The 15,689-nt window shown below is 45.5% G+C and overlaps 1 protein-coding gene across 6 annotated transcripts in view; it reads left to right on the top strand.

The window, feature by feature from the left end:
- DDR2 (discoidin domain receptor tyrosine kinase 2) overlaps positions 1–15,689 on the top strand; it is a 138,119-nt gene that overhangs the window by 89,864 nt on the left and 32,566 nt on the right. For all 6 annotated transcript variants that reach the window (XM_073221776.1, XM_073221779.1, XM_073221780.1 and 3 more), the window contains 4 exons: positions 12,609–12,711; positions 14,111–14,342; positions 14,664–14,811; positions 15,193–15,298. In XM_073221776.1, coding sequence (XP_073077877.1) covers positions 12,609–12,711; positions 14,111–14,342; positions 14,664–14,811; positions 15,193–15,298 — 589 coding nt within the window. The remainder of the gene's footprint in view (positions 1–12,608; positions 12,712–14,110; positions 14,343–14,663; positions 14,812–15,192; positions 15,299–15,689) is intronic.

Genomic DNA, 15,689 nt, shown 5'->3' with positions numbered 1-15,689 from the left:
GGCCCGGCCGGAGCCTGGACAGATGGAGCTGTGCCTGGGCATGCAGCGGCTGCACTGGTAGTTTTCCACTCTGGGAAACTGGAAGGTAAATTGGCTTTTCTGTCCAGGACATTGGTGGGTAGCGCAAGTGTCAAGACAGCAGCGAAACAACTCAGCAGGCAAAATCCAAGACAGCTCTTTGCAGCTGGGTCCCTTGCTTCCCTCGCTTTCTCCACTCTTTCGTGCTCCTCGTATTTCATAATGTGACATTCAGAGACAGGTTGATAGGGTCTGATAAACATAAAGAGGGCTTGGGAGAGAGCAGGAGGACCTGACGCTGAGGGCTTGGCAGTTCCGAGTGTTCACTCTTGGCTGGGATCCCTGCCACAGAAGGAGTGTACCAAAAATAGGCACATTCAATAGGAAAACCACACTGGGGTACTCTGAGAACTGCCACGTTGGTTGCCCTGGGCCAAGGCTTATCTGGGTTCCAAAGACCTGCTAGGAAGAGAAAGGCCATCCAAGACCAGGTTGCCTGTTCTCCTGTGCCCATTCTCTGAGGTCCCTGGGAATACAGATCCACCACGAAAGTGCCTGATGGCTGCTTTGCCGGCTCTTATCTCTGAATTCCCTGGACTCATCCTGTATTCCTTGGTCCTAGGTCTAGAAGGACCTCCAGTCTGAAGAGGCCCAGAGCCTCACCCTGGCATGGAGCAGGGATCCATATCAAGGCACAGAGCGAGACTGCTGCCTTTTTTTCCCATCCTCCATGCCCGCCCTCACCAAAGGCTGGGGATCCCTTCTTAGCACAGCTTGCTGGATGCGTTAGCTGGTGTCCACCGACTAATGTTCATTTCAGAGCTTTTCTTCCTCTGCTGCAAATGCACACAGAGCCCTTGAAAGAGCATCCCCTTGCTCACTTTCCCCCGGAGATGGCTGTGACCCGGGAACGGCGCGGTGCTCACTGTGACAGAACTTAACCCCCAGTGGAACAAAGCCCTGCCTGCCGACAAGCGGCTGAGCAGCATCCTTCAGCAAACCCGTGCTGGGTACCTGCTCCGGCGGGGCGCTCCCGCAGTTTCTGGGGCAGAGGAATGAGTGAATCACAGCACCTGCCCTTAACGGTCCAACATGTGGTGACGTTCTCATTCATCCTCCTCGCTTCCTTGTCATTTACTTATTTATTTATCAGTGTTCGTGGAGTTGTGTGTAGGTGCGAGAAGGAAGAATCTGACATAATCACTATGCTCAAAATGGCTTACGCTGTCAGTACGGAGGAAAACAAACACAAACAAAATGGAAAACCTCTGGTAAAGATTATTTACTCAGAGTACCCCCCACCCTAACTTTTATCCCCGCACCTATTTCAGTGTTTTCCATAACTTTGTCACACCACCTGAAGTAGTAGTAGTTAGTAATAGCCATTGTCAAATAGATCATTTGACTATTGAAAACAGATCACCTTTCTTCTGTCTTTTGTACCAAAATGTAAGGTCCATGAGATAAGTCATTTTATCTGTCTTGTTCACTACTGTATCTTCATTGTAGGAACTTAGTTATTAGATAAATATATGAACAGCCATTAAATAAGTACATTTGTTAGGCAAGCCCATGAACAAACAGATAAGTTGCAATAAACTATGGAATGACTCAAAGTTATAAGGGAATCTCACCTACCCTGGCTAAACACCATTAGTCTGAGACAGCCTTGCCTAACTTCCCAGGCGTCTGTTTTTAAGTCCTGTCATTATGAACAGCAGGAAAATTTTCTTTGATCCACTTTTTCAACAGATATTTCCTGAATACTGAGTTAATACTGAGCCAGGCCCCCTACTAGAAACTGAGGAGACAACAGAGAGAGATACAGCCAGCAGCCCTGTACCTGTGACACTCCTCAGTGGGGAGATGAAAATCCAACCGTTATTTATATTTCAGGTGTGGCAAGCACTGTCAAGGAAAACCAGGGTGTTAGGAGAACATGGAATGGTGATTCCTGCTTTACCTGAGGGCACAGAGGAGCTCCCCGGGAGAGGACAGGCTGAGAGCAGAGGGTCAGCAGGAGTTGGCAGGCGAGGCCGGCAGAGGAGAAGCACACAGAGAGACCTAGAGGTTGGAGGGGACCTGGTACGTGAAGCTCAAACAAGCCTGGTGTGCTGCGGTACAAAGAGCAAAGATCGGGGGATAGTGGACTGTGAGACCAGAGAGGTAGGCCGAAGCCCCATCACGTAGACCTCACAGGTCACATTAACCTAAGAATGGACAGCTGTTAGATGGTTCATGCGAGAACAAAGGCTTAGGTAGCTCTCTGGTCTGCTTAGGGCCTCTGTGCGGGGAGGGAGGATAAGGGAACCAGGACAGGAGCTGGAAGGCATTATGAAGTCCAGAGGCGAGGTGATGAGGTCGGACCCACATGGGAAGAGCTGAGGAGGAGAGAGATAGCTGGAGTCCAGGAATTTGCAGGAAGCGGTATCTGTGGGATTTGCTGCTGGACTGGGTGATTCTCTAGGTCACGTCTACCTCTCAGTTCTGGGTTGCCATTAGCAGGAATAACATCTCCTCTCCCAGAATTCCACTCTGGTCACCAGGCAGAGGCTCAGAACCACCTGTCTCGGCTCAGGGGAAGCGTTTCCAGTTCTCATCACGGTGTTGGCCCTGCTGTCCGCATGCAGGTGTGATGGAAGGTCTGGAGGTTATGAGGCGGAGGCCAGTCCCGACGCACTTGGCATTTCCTTTATGCGGAGAACCAAAGCCTGGCCTCACCCTCAGATCCTCCCTTACCAGACCAGAGTGTGTCTTCGAGTCCCTGGTTCAAACATAGTTGGCTGCACCTGACTCCAAGAATGTCTGATTCAGGGGGTCCGGGATGGGGTCTGAGAATTTGCATTTCTAACAAGTTCTCAGGTGATGGTGACACCGCTGGTCCTCGGATCACAGCTCTGGCAGGACAGAGAAGGCAAGCAGAGAGCCTTTGGAAAGGGAACTGGCACTCCCGCGACACCGAACAGCGTATCCTAGATGGGATCTCTCTCTCTGTAAATAGGGAAAATTCCTGTGGAGGTTTAGTTAGAACACACCGTAGAAAGGATTCCTGAGCCCAGGAAATATAATCAAACTAAAATGCTCCATAAAAGCAGCAGCTGCAGTTCTGTGAAAACTTACTGGCTGCTGTTCCCAGGAGAAGCAACCCCTTGGTGGGGCAGTTGTTTGCAACAATATCACGATTCACCCAGTGCAACCCTCCTTCCCCATTTCTGGTTTACTTTAGATATTCTGATAAGCCCAAGTCCTCATACCCCCATGGCCCTGTGACTAGACATGTATGACTGCCAGGAATGAAAGCCCCATGGGTCTGTGCACGGCTGTCTGACATGGTCCCGGAGAATCACCGCGTGTCCAGGATGGAAGGGACCTGGGGGCACTGGGTCCTGAGCCTGCCTGCACAGCAGAGTCACCCAGGAAACTTAAAAAATATTCAGGTTCCTAGGCTCTGTTTCGGTCACACCAAAGAGAAGTCTCTAAGAGGGGGCTCACAAGCATGTATTCTGGAACCCTCCCAAGCGATTCTAAAGCCATTAGTCCACGTACTGGCTTTTGGGAACCGCTGCCTTAAAAAATGACTAACCCAGTTCCCTTGTTTTTCACAAGAGGAAACAAAAAGGGTGTGGAGTTTGCTTAGATCCCACATGGTGTGAGTGGTAGAGCCAGGAGCGGATCTGAAACCTTTTTTGATTTTCAGAGTTTGTATAGCTTAGTGAGATCAGATTCTAGACTGAGTTAGTATTTACCCAATGAGTGGCCTGGGGCAGTTATTTAAACTCTTACTTGCAGAGTGGGTGATTAGTGGGAAACATGAAATAAGGAGAAAATACTTAGTGCATTGCCTAACACTTGATAACTATTTCTAAATGCATGTGATTGTTCCTGTGTTTCACCGAATTTAGGAAACTGCTGACCCTGAAAGGTATCATCACTTTGTGTAACTCTAAGGAAAAGGAGACAAACTATGACTCTTTGCTTGTAAGATGCGTTCAGAGTTCAGATATGTTAACATGTGAAAAAGGGGGAACTGTGGTATTCCACTTCTCTTTCCTCAACCCTGTAGAGATGATTCTACTAGTAAAGTCAATTCTTAAGCAGCAAGTGACAGTTCCTGAAGAAACACCCTTAGTTTGCTTGAGGAACAGTAAGGAGGCCAGTGTGGCCGATGGGGAGAGTGGGTGGACAGCCACCGGACAGCTGATGCCGGCTCCCGAGAGCGTGTGCAGATTCCAAACGTGTCTGTGCTGGAGGAGGGAAGCCAGTGGAGAGCTAAGAGCACGAGACGCCCACGATCTGACTTACGCTGAGTACATCCACGGGGCGCGGTGGACATAAGGGGGACCCGTTAGGAGTCAGTGTTCCATCCCTGGCAGGAGAAGACACAGAACTGGCATGAATGGTAGCAGAATATGTGGGAAGAAGAAGGTGGGATACGGAAATATTTTTCAGCGTAGCTAATAGGATTTTACATCAGCTGATGGCCTGGATATGGAGTCAAGGTGGCCTTAAGATTTTTGGCTCCAGAATTCGGGAGAATATCGTTGGCAGAAATGTAAGAGGCTGGTGGTGAGGTTTGGAGGGAGACTGTCTTTTACCCCACCATGTTCCTACTCCTCATCTATGTCTAAAGTTTGCCTTCTTTCATCAATGGATATTCTTGAGTACTTCTCTTCCTTGATGGGCATTGAGAATAAAAGTGAATAAGATGCAATCTCCCCTGTTTTCCTTAAAGTTTGCCATCTGTAGGGGAGGTCGGGCTCACCCCCGGATAATGATGTTTCAAAGCAGTAGGAGCCCAGCGCCCACAGAGAGAGATCACAAATGCGGAAGGAGGAGTTCATTGGAATCGGACTGCCCGTCCTCAGACGTGCTTGTGGCGGCTGAGTGCAAGTTCATCGCCTTGCAAAGGAGAATGCTGGTTAACAACTGGAGGTGGGCTTTCTCCTTCAGGTACGCGGACCTCCTGGCCGTGCCTCCCACAACCGAGGATGCTCTGTGCTGGCCCCTGCTGCCCCCTGCGTGAAACCTCCTCCCCTCGAAGAGGAGCCCGGTTGGCTGGCTTCCTTCACTCAGATCTCTGCTCAGCCGCCGTATTTGAAAGGCTCTGATCTCTTTACCTAAAAGAGCACCTACTTGCTTTCCATTCTTAATTTTCTTCACAACATTACCATCTTCTCTCCTGTTATATATTTCTCTGCTTATTGTCTGGTTCCCCACCCCTATAGCACTAAAAACTGACCATTAAATGAGTGAATAAATACAAATCAGAATTTTTTTAAAAAACATGGATATGGAAAGCACCAAGCAAATGAGTAGATTATCATGCTGGGAGTGAAGTTGGAGACAGGCCTGGATTCACAGACAAAGCTTTGGTTTCAGAAGGGAGGCACGGTGTGGGAGGGCAGCTCTGCCGCTCACCTGCAAGGCTTCCGCCACAGCGTGGCACGGTGCGAGGCACAGGGCACTCTTGCGGTTAAAGCAGAGGGGCAGTCTGGTGCATTGGGACTCAGGAATATGATCTAAGTCAAACCCCTACCACTTAAATAGCTGTGGGACTCCAACTGGCTGCCTCCTATATAATTTGAGAATAATAGTACATGCCTGTCTACCACATAGGGTTGTAAGGGTAAAAAGGAGCGGAGCAATGGACCAGCACTTTGCAAATTGTGAAGAACTGTATTTTAGGGGTCAGGATAGCAATTAGGGGTGCTGTGACATAGATGACAGCCACAGGAGTGAGGAACGCCTGCCTCAGCCAGCCAGGGACCCCCCCCCCAACGGGGAACCCTTGGGGGAGATATGCATGCAGGAGAAGGGGCAAAGGGAAGGCAGAGTTCTACTGCATCAGTAGCTGGGCTTGTGTTCCAGACGTTGAAGGCAGGAAGCTGGTACACTGGCCTGAGGCCTGCAGCATGTGGGTTAAAGGCATCAAGGAAGGGTCCAGAGCAGGTTCGGATCAGGGCAGGGCCTCCACCGCATGAAGGGATGGGGAGACGAGAGGGCTGCGCCCTGTGCATCATTTCAGACATGTACACTGACCTCACTCGTTGGCATCCTGTGTTAATATTTGCTCATCCTTACTCCTCCCTTCAATTTTTACATTCCAGAGAGTTTAGAATTTGAGAATCTGAAGCTTCATTCCAGAATGGCCCTTGAGATTCAAGCATAGTGATTATCTACAGAACCGATCACCTCAGATGCAGAAATCGTGGGCAAAGTGATGCGAGAGCCCATGTTCATCTCTTGAGTCAAATCTGACTTGGAAATGCAGTGGTCGGGCACATGGCAGTTTTTCCACTGGGTGTATGGCCTTCTTCGTGCTGTTTCTGGAAGTACCAGCTGACCCTTGGCCTGGAGTTGTCCCCTCTCCCCAGGTCACACAGGCACCCAGGCGCTTTGCTTGGGATGGTGCGGGCAGAAGGGCCTCTTGCCTCCGGCTCCTCATGGTTGCACGGACAGCCTCGTTCTCCATGCCCGTGATGTTCCTTAAGGACAGTTCTGCCGTTTCTCTGCCCAGCTTGGGCACCATACTCACGTGAAAGCATTTTCCCTTTGTTTGCTACCTCTGCAGGGTGCTTCCAGGAAACAGGGCTTGGTCTGTCAGTTCTGTAAAATGACTACCTTTGTCCCCTTCCTAGCCTAGGAAGTCTCACTTTTCTGTCCCTCACGGCTACCCCACCCGACTCCATCCCTTAAGAACCGCTTTCCAGGAAGCAGTTGTCTTCAAGCAGTTTCTTATTCCTGTCCTGTAAACATAAACCTCCCATGGGGTGAAGGAATGTGAAGGCCCGACTGCCTGCTTTGCAAAGGGAAGCGAAAATACACAAATAAAAATCTCCATATACCATCCTGTCCCAGAGTTACTTTTTAAAAAACAGCTTCGTTGAAGTATAATTGTTGCAATAAAATGCACACGCTAAAAACGCACAATCTGATCGGTGTTGACATTATATATAAAGCTGTGAAATCATCACCATAATCGAGATAATGACCATATCCATCCCTGGCAGAGATTTCTTTATACTCCTTTGTAATCCCCCACCGCCACTCCTTCCCCCAGGGAACTGCCGGTCTGCTGCTCTCTGTTGCTATAAAGTGACTTGTTTTCATTGTCTAGAATTGTATATAAATGGAAGCCTACACTCTGTGCTCTTTTTGTCTGACTTCATCTGCTCAGCATAATTATTTTGAAGTTCTTCTGGGGTGTAGTGTGTATCAGTAGATCATTCTTTTTTTTTTTTGCTCAGTAGCAGAGAGGAGGTGAAACAAATGAGGTAGCTAGGGCGTAAGATGCAGAGAGGACTCACTCTGTGACCCTGTAAAGGCAGCATGACACTCCCATCACCTGCGAGGAAGTCCTTCCACCGTGAACCCTACACTTCTCACTTGCTTCGTTCTAATCCCAGTCCTGCTGAGCGGTTTTCCATCGTACGGTGTATCGTAACTTGTTTATCCACTTACCTGTACATGGACATATTTGTTTCCTGATTTGGACTGTTTATTACAATAAAGCTGCTATGAACACTCATCAGTCTTTGTATGGCCACGTACCTTTACCTCCTTGGGGTGAATACCTAGGAGTAGAATAGCTCCATGATATGTAGGTATATGCAAATGTACATGTAATTGTATATGTGGGTCTACTTCTGAACTTTTTCCTGTCTCGCTGGTCTATTTTTCTATCTGTACACCAATATCACACTGTCTTGATTGCTTCCTAAGTCTTAAAATATGATTTTCATTCTCCTTTTATCTTCTTTTTCAAGGTTGCTTTGGCTAGTTTGAGATCTTTGCATTTCCATAGGAATGTTAGAATCATTTTGTTTAGGTCTGCAAAAATGCCTGCTGAGATTTTGATTAAGTAGAAGGGCCACCTAAATAGTATTGAGTCTTATGATTCGTGAACATTGTCTGTATCTCCATTTATTAATATTATTCTCTCAGGATTCTTGGATGGTTTTCAGTGTACAGATTTTTCACATCTTTGTCATGTTTCTCCTTAAATATTTTATACTTTTTGATGCTATTGTAATTCTTATCTGTTCGTTGCTAGTATATAGAAATAACAACTGACTGTGTGTCCTCAAGTGGTGGTAAACTCATTTGTTGATTCGGTGTAGTTCTCATTTATGGATTCCATCTGATTTTTTTTTAATATAACTGATTGTATTACCTGCTGTTAAGGATAGTTTTATTTCTGCCTTTCCAATTTGGGTGCCTTTTATTATCCTTTTCCCTTCCCTTATTACCCTATCTGAAAATTCCAATATAATATTAAGTAGACGTGTTCACAGCAAATATCTTTGTCTTATTCCTGATTTTAAGAGTAAAACATTCTGTCTTCCACCATCACATATGATGTTAGCCATGGGTTGAGGAAGTTTCTTTTAGCCCTAGTTTGCTGAGAATTTTTACCAGGAAAGGATATTTGATTTTATCAGATGCTTTTTCTGTGTTTATTGAAATCATGAAATAATTTCACTTATTAAGTTTGTTTCTATGGTGAATTGCATTGAATGATGTCTGAATGTCAAAGTAACCTTGCATTCCTAGAATAACTCCCACTTCGTCGTGATGTATTATCCTTTTTATATATTTTTTACATTTAACATGCTAAGATTCTGTTTAGAACTTTAGCATCTATGTTCATATGGGATATTGGTCTGTAGTTTTCTTATAATGTTCCTGTCTTTTTTTCTATCAGAGTAATACTCACTTCATGGGATCAATCAGGAAATATCCTCTTCTCCTCAATGTTTTGAAAGAGTTTGTGAGTGTTGGCATTATTTCTTCCTGAAATATTTGGTAGAATTCAGCAGGAAGGACATCTTGGCCTAGAATTTTCTTCATAGGAAGTGTGTTAACTATACGTTTAATTTCTTTCAAATATATGGGGATATTCACATTATCTGTTTCTTTATAAGTGAGCATTGGTAATTTGTATCTTTCAAGAAATTTGACTAATTCATCTGGAAATTGTTGACATAAAATTGTTTATATTATTTCTCTTACTATACTTTTAATATCTTTAGTATCTGTGGGATCAGTAGAGATTCACCTTCCCTTGTTCCTGGTGTTAGTGGTGTCTTCTTTTTTCCCCCCAGTCAATCTGGCTGGAGATCTGTCCTTTTTTTTCTTTGTCTTGTCAAAGAACCAGCTTTTGATTTTATTGAGTTTCTCTTGTTTTTCTGTTTTTTTTATTTCATTGATCTCCACTGATATGTTTATTATCTCTTTTCTTATAAGTACTTTGCATTTAATTTGCTCTACTTTTTCTAGTTTCCTAAGGGGAAAAGCTGAGCTCGCTGCTCTGAGACCGTTCATTTTCCCAACATAGGCTTTTAGTGTGGTAATTTTCCCCATTAGTACTTTTCAGAGGAAGGTACAAACTTTGTTATATTCTCATTATTTTACAGCACAGAATACTGTCTAATTTCCTTTTTAGTTTATTCTTTGGCCTATGGCATATTTAGGAGGGTATAAGTTTGCAAATATTTGGGGATTTTCCAGATATCTTTCCAGTATTTATTTCTTTAAATAGTCATTGCCTTACTATCAGAGAACATGTATTATATGACTTGACTTTTTAAAAATTTACTGAAACTTGTTCTGTGGGCCAGCATATTGTCTATCTTGGCAAATGTTACATGTGCATTTGAAAACAGTGTGTATTTCTGTGCTGGTGGGAAAGCAGTTCTGTAAATGTCAAGTAGGTAAAACTGGTGGATACTGTTTGAATCTTCAGTATCCTTACTCATTTTTGTCACTTGTTTTTTTCAAATCATTGAGATAAAAATGTTGAAATATCTAACTATAATTGTGCGTTTGTCCATTTTTTCCCTTGCAATCACTGTTTGTGAGGCTGTTAAGTGGATAAACATTTAGGAACATGATGTTCTCTTGAACTAACCCCTTTGTCATTGTGAAACACCATCTTTATTCCTGTCTTGAAATCTATTGTGTGTTACTATAACCACTTCAGGTTTCTTTTGATGAAGTTTTCATTATATATCTTTTTCCCTCTTTTTTACTTGTAAGTTTATCCATGTTTTGTATTTAAAGTGTGTTTCTTGAAGGGAATATACAGTGTAACTTTTTAAACAAATCTGGTCTGACAGTTTCTACTTTCTAATTAAGATACTTAGACCATTTATATGTAATGGGATTGTTTGTGTAGTTAATTTAATTTAATTTTAGTTTTTGGCTTTAAAAATTAAGTATAGTTGATATACAATATTATATTAGTTTCAGGAGTGTAACAGTGATTTGACAATAATATACATTATGAAATGCTCACCATGATAAGCTTAGTTACCCTCTGTCACCACACAATTATTAAAATATTATTGACTGTGTTCCCTATGCCGTATTTTTCGTCCCCATGACTTATTTATTTTGTAATTAGAAGTTTCTACCTCTTTATCCCCTTCACCTATTTTGCCATCACCCAACCCCCCATGGCAACCACCAGTTTTCTGTGTTCATGAGTCTTGTTTGTTTTGTTTGCTTATTTGTTTTATTGTATTTTTTCAGATTCCACATGTAAGTGAAATCATCTTTCTCTCTCTTATTTCACTTTGCATAATGCCCTCTACAATCCACATATGGTTAATTAAAAAACCTGTCTTATTGCGATTTGCTTTTTAGTTGTCATTTCTGTACTTTGTTTCCTTTTTTCTGCCTTCTTTTCAATTAATTGAATTTGTTTCCATTTTCTCTCTTGTTGACTTATTACCTGTTAAGTTTTAAAAAGTATATTATTTAAGTGCTTGCATTAGGGTGTGTTGTATACATCTTTAACTAGGTAAAGTCTGTCTTCAAGTTGACATGATATCCCGTCACATAGAGTACAAGAACCTTTCAACAGGTTAACCATTTTTCCCCATTTAGTCTTGATGCTATTGTTATGTATTGCACTTCCATATATGTTATAAACCCCACAATATATTGTTATTATTTATGTTTGAATAGTCAATTACCAGTTAGAGATGTAAATAACATGAAAAATTATCTTATATATTTACTATGTAATTACCATTTCCAGGTCATCTTTATCTCAGGTCCCCTGTTTACAACGTGTCCTTTTTTTCTGGATGCTTTAAAGCCTTTCTCTTTATCACCTGTTTTAAACAATTGGGTTATGTATCCTGTGGTGTAATTTTCTTCATGTTTCTTGTGCTTCAGGTCATTGGGCTTCTCGGGTTTATAATTTCCATCAAATTTGAAGAAAACTTTCACCATTTTTTATTCAAAATGATTTTCTGTCTCCCTCTCTCTTCTTCTTCAAGGAATTTATTTACATGTATATTAGGATGTTTGAAATTGTTCCACAGCTTATTGATGTTCTGTTTTTTGTTGTTTGATTCTCTTCTCTGTCTTTGTTTCATTTTGGATAATTTTATGGCTGTCTTTAAGGTCACTAATCTTTTCTTCAGTGTGTAACTGCCTTTAACCCCACGCAATGTATTTTACCTTCTGCATTCAAGTTTCATCCTGGAAAATTTTCCATCTTTTCCATATCATCTATAGTTCTTCTTATGTTTTTGAACATATGCAATACAGTTATAACAGTTTTAATGTTCTTTTCTTCCAATTCTAACTTCTATGTTAGTTCTGAATCAGTTTCAATTGATCGCTTTTTTTCTTGTTACAGGTTCTCTTTCCCTGCTTCTTTACATGCCTGGCATTATTTATTTTTTTATTCATTTATCTGAAATTTAAGTAGAGCTAGGAATCCTGAATTTTATCTGGCGACCCTATGTCCTGAGAGTTTTAATCCCCTTGAGCCCCTCCCCCTCCTGTCTTTGTCCCCTCCAGCCTCTGCCCGGGTGCTCACTCACTGGGTCACAGCCCGGGCCTTCTCCCCTGGTAGGAGGCTGGCATGACTATAGGACTCATTTTGTTTCCTGTCTCTCAGGGATCGCTGTCCTTTGCTCTCTGATATGCATTATACTGAATGCTAATTTTTCATATACTTTGCCCATTTTTTAGTTGTTTCACCCAGGAAGGTAAATCTGCTTCCTGTCACTTTATCTAGGTTGGAGATAATCTCATCTCCAGAGGTGATTATTTTTAGCCAGAGGCCAAAGCATGATACCCGTGGGGGCCAAAGCTGTGTGTTCAGTCCCTCCACGGGACCACCGGTGGCTTTGCCCCCCGAGTTTCGTGAACTCAGCTACCCAGAGAAGAAAGGGTGCAGTGCGTCCTCGGCAGTACCTGGTCATTACGAGGAGGACCCCGCACTGCGGGGAAACCAATCAGAAGTGTGCATCTGCTAATGAGGCCGTGGGATGGGCCGTGGGGTTGTCACCAAATGAAAGGATAAATTATGTTACTTGTCAGTTTGGACCAAAAGAGAGGTTTGACTGAGGGTCAGTGCCTGGAGGGTTGGATGCTAATGAATTGGGAGGCAGGGCCAGGAGGAAAAGGCTGAGAGAGTCGAGAAGGTCAAGCTGGGCTACAGGGGACTTGGGAAGGTTTCCGTCCTTTTCTTCCCCGTCCAATGAATTATATTCTTCCTGGGGTGGGGGTTGGGAGTCCTCTGGAAATAAAATAAAAGCATTTCCTCTGTTTTCTCTTCGGTTTCTCAGCCATATGCCGCTATCCTCTGGGCATGTCAGGAGGCCACATTCCAGATGAGGACATCACAGCTTCCAGCCAGTGGTCAGACTCCACAGCTGCCAAATACGGAAGGTGGGGATAGATACCCCCAAAAGCCTGAGTTCTTGTTTGGATAGATTTCCCGGCTCAAGGGGCTGGGGAAGAAGGGTAGTGCTTGGGGGGAGCCGGTGGGAATGGGGGAAGGACATCAAGTGGGCCTGCCCCGCTCCGTATGTTTTCAGGAAGAGAACTGAGGGCCTTTAACCCTCACACCCCTTTAACAACACGCGCTGGCCTGACAACCCCATCCCCACCAGAGCCCTAGAGCCGTCCAGCAGATGGGGGGCTTGCTTTGCTTCACCTCACTGTGAGCAAGTTTACGGAGTGGGCTCCGGGGGCAGATACGGGCAGGTGCAGACTACGTGGGACCCTGGGGGTCAGGAGACCCCGTGCTCTTCCCGGTCTGTGGGACGGTGCTCACAGTGAAGGGCATCAAGTCCTTAAACAGACGCTGAGGTCCCCAGCAAATTCTTGCCTTCTTTCAAGGGCTTCTTACACAGAAGGGCCCATAAACAGAGCACGGGGCTCCTCGTGGCCCAGTGTCAGGGGTCCTCTACAGTGATAAACACCCCCATCAGGAGCCACTCGGCTTGTTGGGGCCTGATCCTCATCCTCTAATCTAATTCTTTTGGTGTAAAGTATTTTGTTCAAATGGAATCACCCACAAGAAAAGCAATTCTAGTAAACCTTCTCCATAATTTCCATCTTAGTGTGCAAAAGACAGGAGCGGTGGTGGGTGGGGTCAGATGGGCTAATAGCCAGCGGGTGAGAACTGCGAGAAAGGGGCGTCCGGGGAAGAAGGGATGCATAAGAGGCCCCCCAAATAAACCTTACATTGATTTCACAATGTTGCTTCCTGGTAGTTCAGCCTGGAGGGAACAAAATGAAAGCAGATTCTTCACTGCTCCCGACACACCCTCAGCCCTCACGCCCCATGGTTTCCGTGGCTTGTCTCTGGGCCGCCTTGCCCGTCCTGTTAAAATTCCACTGCTTGTAGAACCCACACCGCAGAGCCTGTGGCTCTCCCTTGTCCTTCCTGTGACTTGGTTTCAGCGATGCTAGCTTCATTACGCGGAGACTGACAGTGGGGGGAGGAGTGCTGAAATGCCTCCAGGGGGGAATAGAGGGCAGAAAGTGTCATTCCCCTTGAGGTCTTTACATCAGGATGGGACATAAAGGCGACATCTGATCGGAAGGCCTCCGGTTCCCGGTGGTGACGGTCTCTCTGGGTGTCCTGGTGCCAGGGGAAAGGAGCTGACCTCTAGTGGGTAACTGTGGGGCCCTGAGTCAGACTTGGGGGGCCCCGAAGAGTCCTGGACTAGGACCCCAGCCTGCTCTCCCCCAGGATGGGGCGGCTGCTTGCTGGGGATTAATTGCTCAACAACCCTGGCCTCACGGTTCCTCTCTATCTCCCCAACTCCTGCCTCTCAAGGCTGGACTCAGAAGAAGGCGACGGAGCCTGGTGCCCTGAGATTCCGGTGGAGCCCGACGACCTGAAGGAGTTCCTGCAGATCGATTTGCACACCCTACACTTTATCACTCTGGTGGGGACCCAGGGGCGCCATGCGGGGGGCCATGGCATTGAGTTCGCCCCCATGTACAAGATCAAATACAGTCGGGACGGCACTCGCTGGATCTCCTGGAGGAACCGGCACGGGAAGCAGGTAGGAAGGAGAGACATCCCGACCCTGGGATGTCTGGGGCCACACCCGACTTAGGCTAGAAAAGGAGGCGCGCAGGTTGTCCTTGCCCGTGTAGGTGTGCGTGTCCACGGGCCGGGCATGTCCCTGTAAATGTGAGGGTAGGGAGGGGGTGCAGAGAGGAATATCACAGCTGCTGAGGAAGCTGACTGGCTACCTTCTGCTCCTTGAGTTAAAGAGAAAGGGTCCGTCAAAGGGGTGGTGACAAAGGGGGGATGACTTGGGGAAAGAAGAGTCGCCGTAACTTCACAGCATCTCCCTGCTCTTTCTCGTCTCCCTCCTCAGGTGCTGGACGGAAACAGTAACCCTTACGACATTTTCCTAAAGGACTTGGAGCCTCCCATTGTGGCCAGATTTGTCCGCTTCATTCCAGTCACCGACCACTCCATGAATGTATGCATGAGGGTGGAGCTTTATGGCTGTGTCTGGCTAGGTAGGTCTCTGGAGGGCCGGTGTACAGACTTTATTAAAAACCCCAACCCCTGGTATATAAAGGCAACCATGGCAGAAATGGATGGGACAGCAATCCCGAGAATTAAGTCATTCCCTCTGTCTCAGAGCAAAGTAGGGCACAGTATTCATCCGCCCACGGCTTGGGGATCCCTGCCTGAATAATGGATTCCAAGTCACTTTGCTGACTGCCACGGGGCAGACATCCTCAGCCGTGGTCCCTGTGTGCCCAGAGTGAGTCCTAGGTGGACACACAGTACCCGATGGCATGCTCACAGCGACAGGCGGCTCCCTGATTGCCGGTACGAGCGGTACGTGTGTCTCCTCCCCAGAGGCACTGATACGTGTGTGTTTCCTTTTGCAGATGGCCTGGTGTCTTACAGTGCCCCAGCTGGACAGCAGTTTGTGCTTCCTGGAGGCCCCATCATTTATCTGAACGATTCTGTTTATGATGGAGCTGTTGGGTACAGGTAAATTCTCAGAAGCTTTGGTCATCCAGATGGGAAAAGGGCCACTAGAAGAGGTTTTTTTAAAATCATGGTTTGGGATAAAGAATCAGTTGATTAACCAATCAGTGTTTATTTAGACCCTGCACTAAGCATTATAAGATAATTTATATCAAGTAGAACATGTAGTCTTTATTTGCGAGGGACTTAGAGCCTAGTTTGGGAAGACAAAGTAATCACAAGGGAAACAATAAATTGCACAGAACAAGGGCTAAACTTTGTGGTATGGCTGAGTATGGTAGCCGTATTTTTTGACCCTTAACAGGGCACAAATAATGGCCTATTTATGGAGACGAAGGACCAGAAGTACTGAATTTATAAGTATAATAAACTGGACAGGTCAATTCAGGAGCAA

This window comes from Manis javanica, chromosome 14 (assembly GCF_040802235.1).
Source record: "Manis javanica isolate MJ-LG chromosome 14, MJ_LKY, whole genome shotgun sequence".
Lineage (NCBI taxonomy): Eukaryota > Metazoa > Chordata > Mammalia > Pholidota > Manidae > Manis > Manis javanica.
This window is presented reverse-complemented; position numbering and strand designations above follow the sequence as displayed.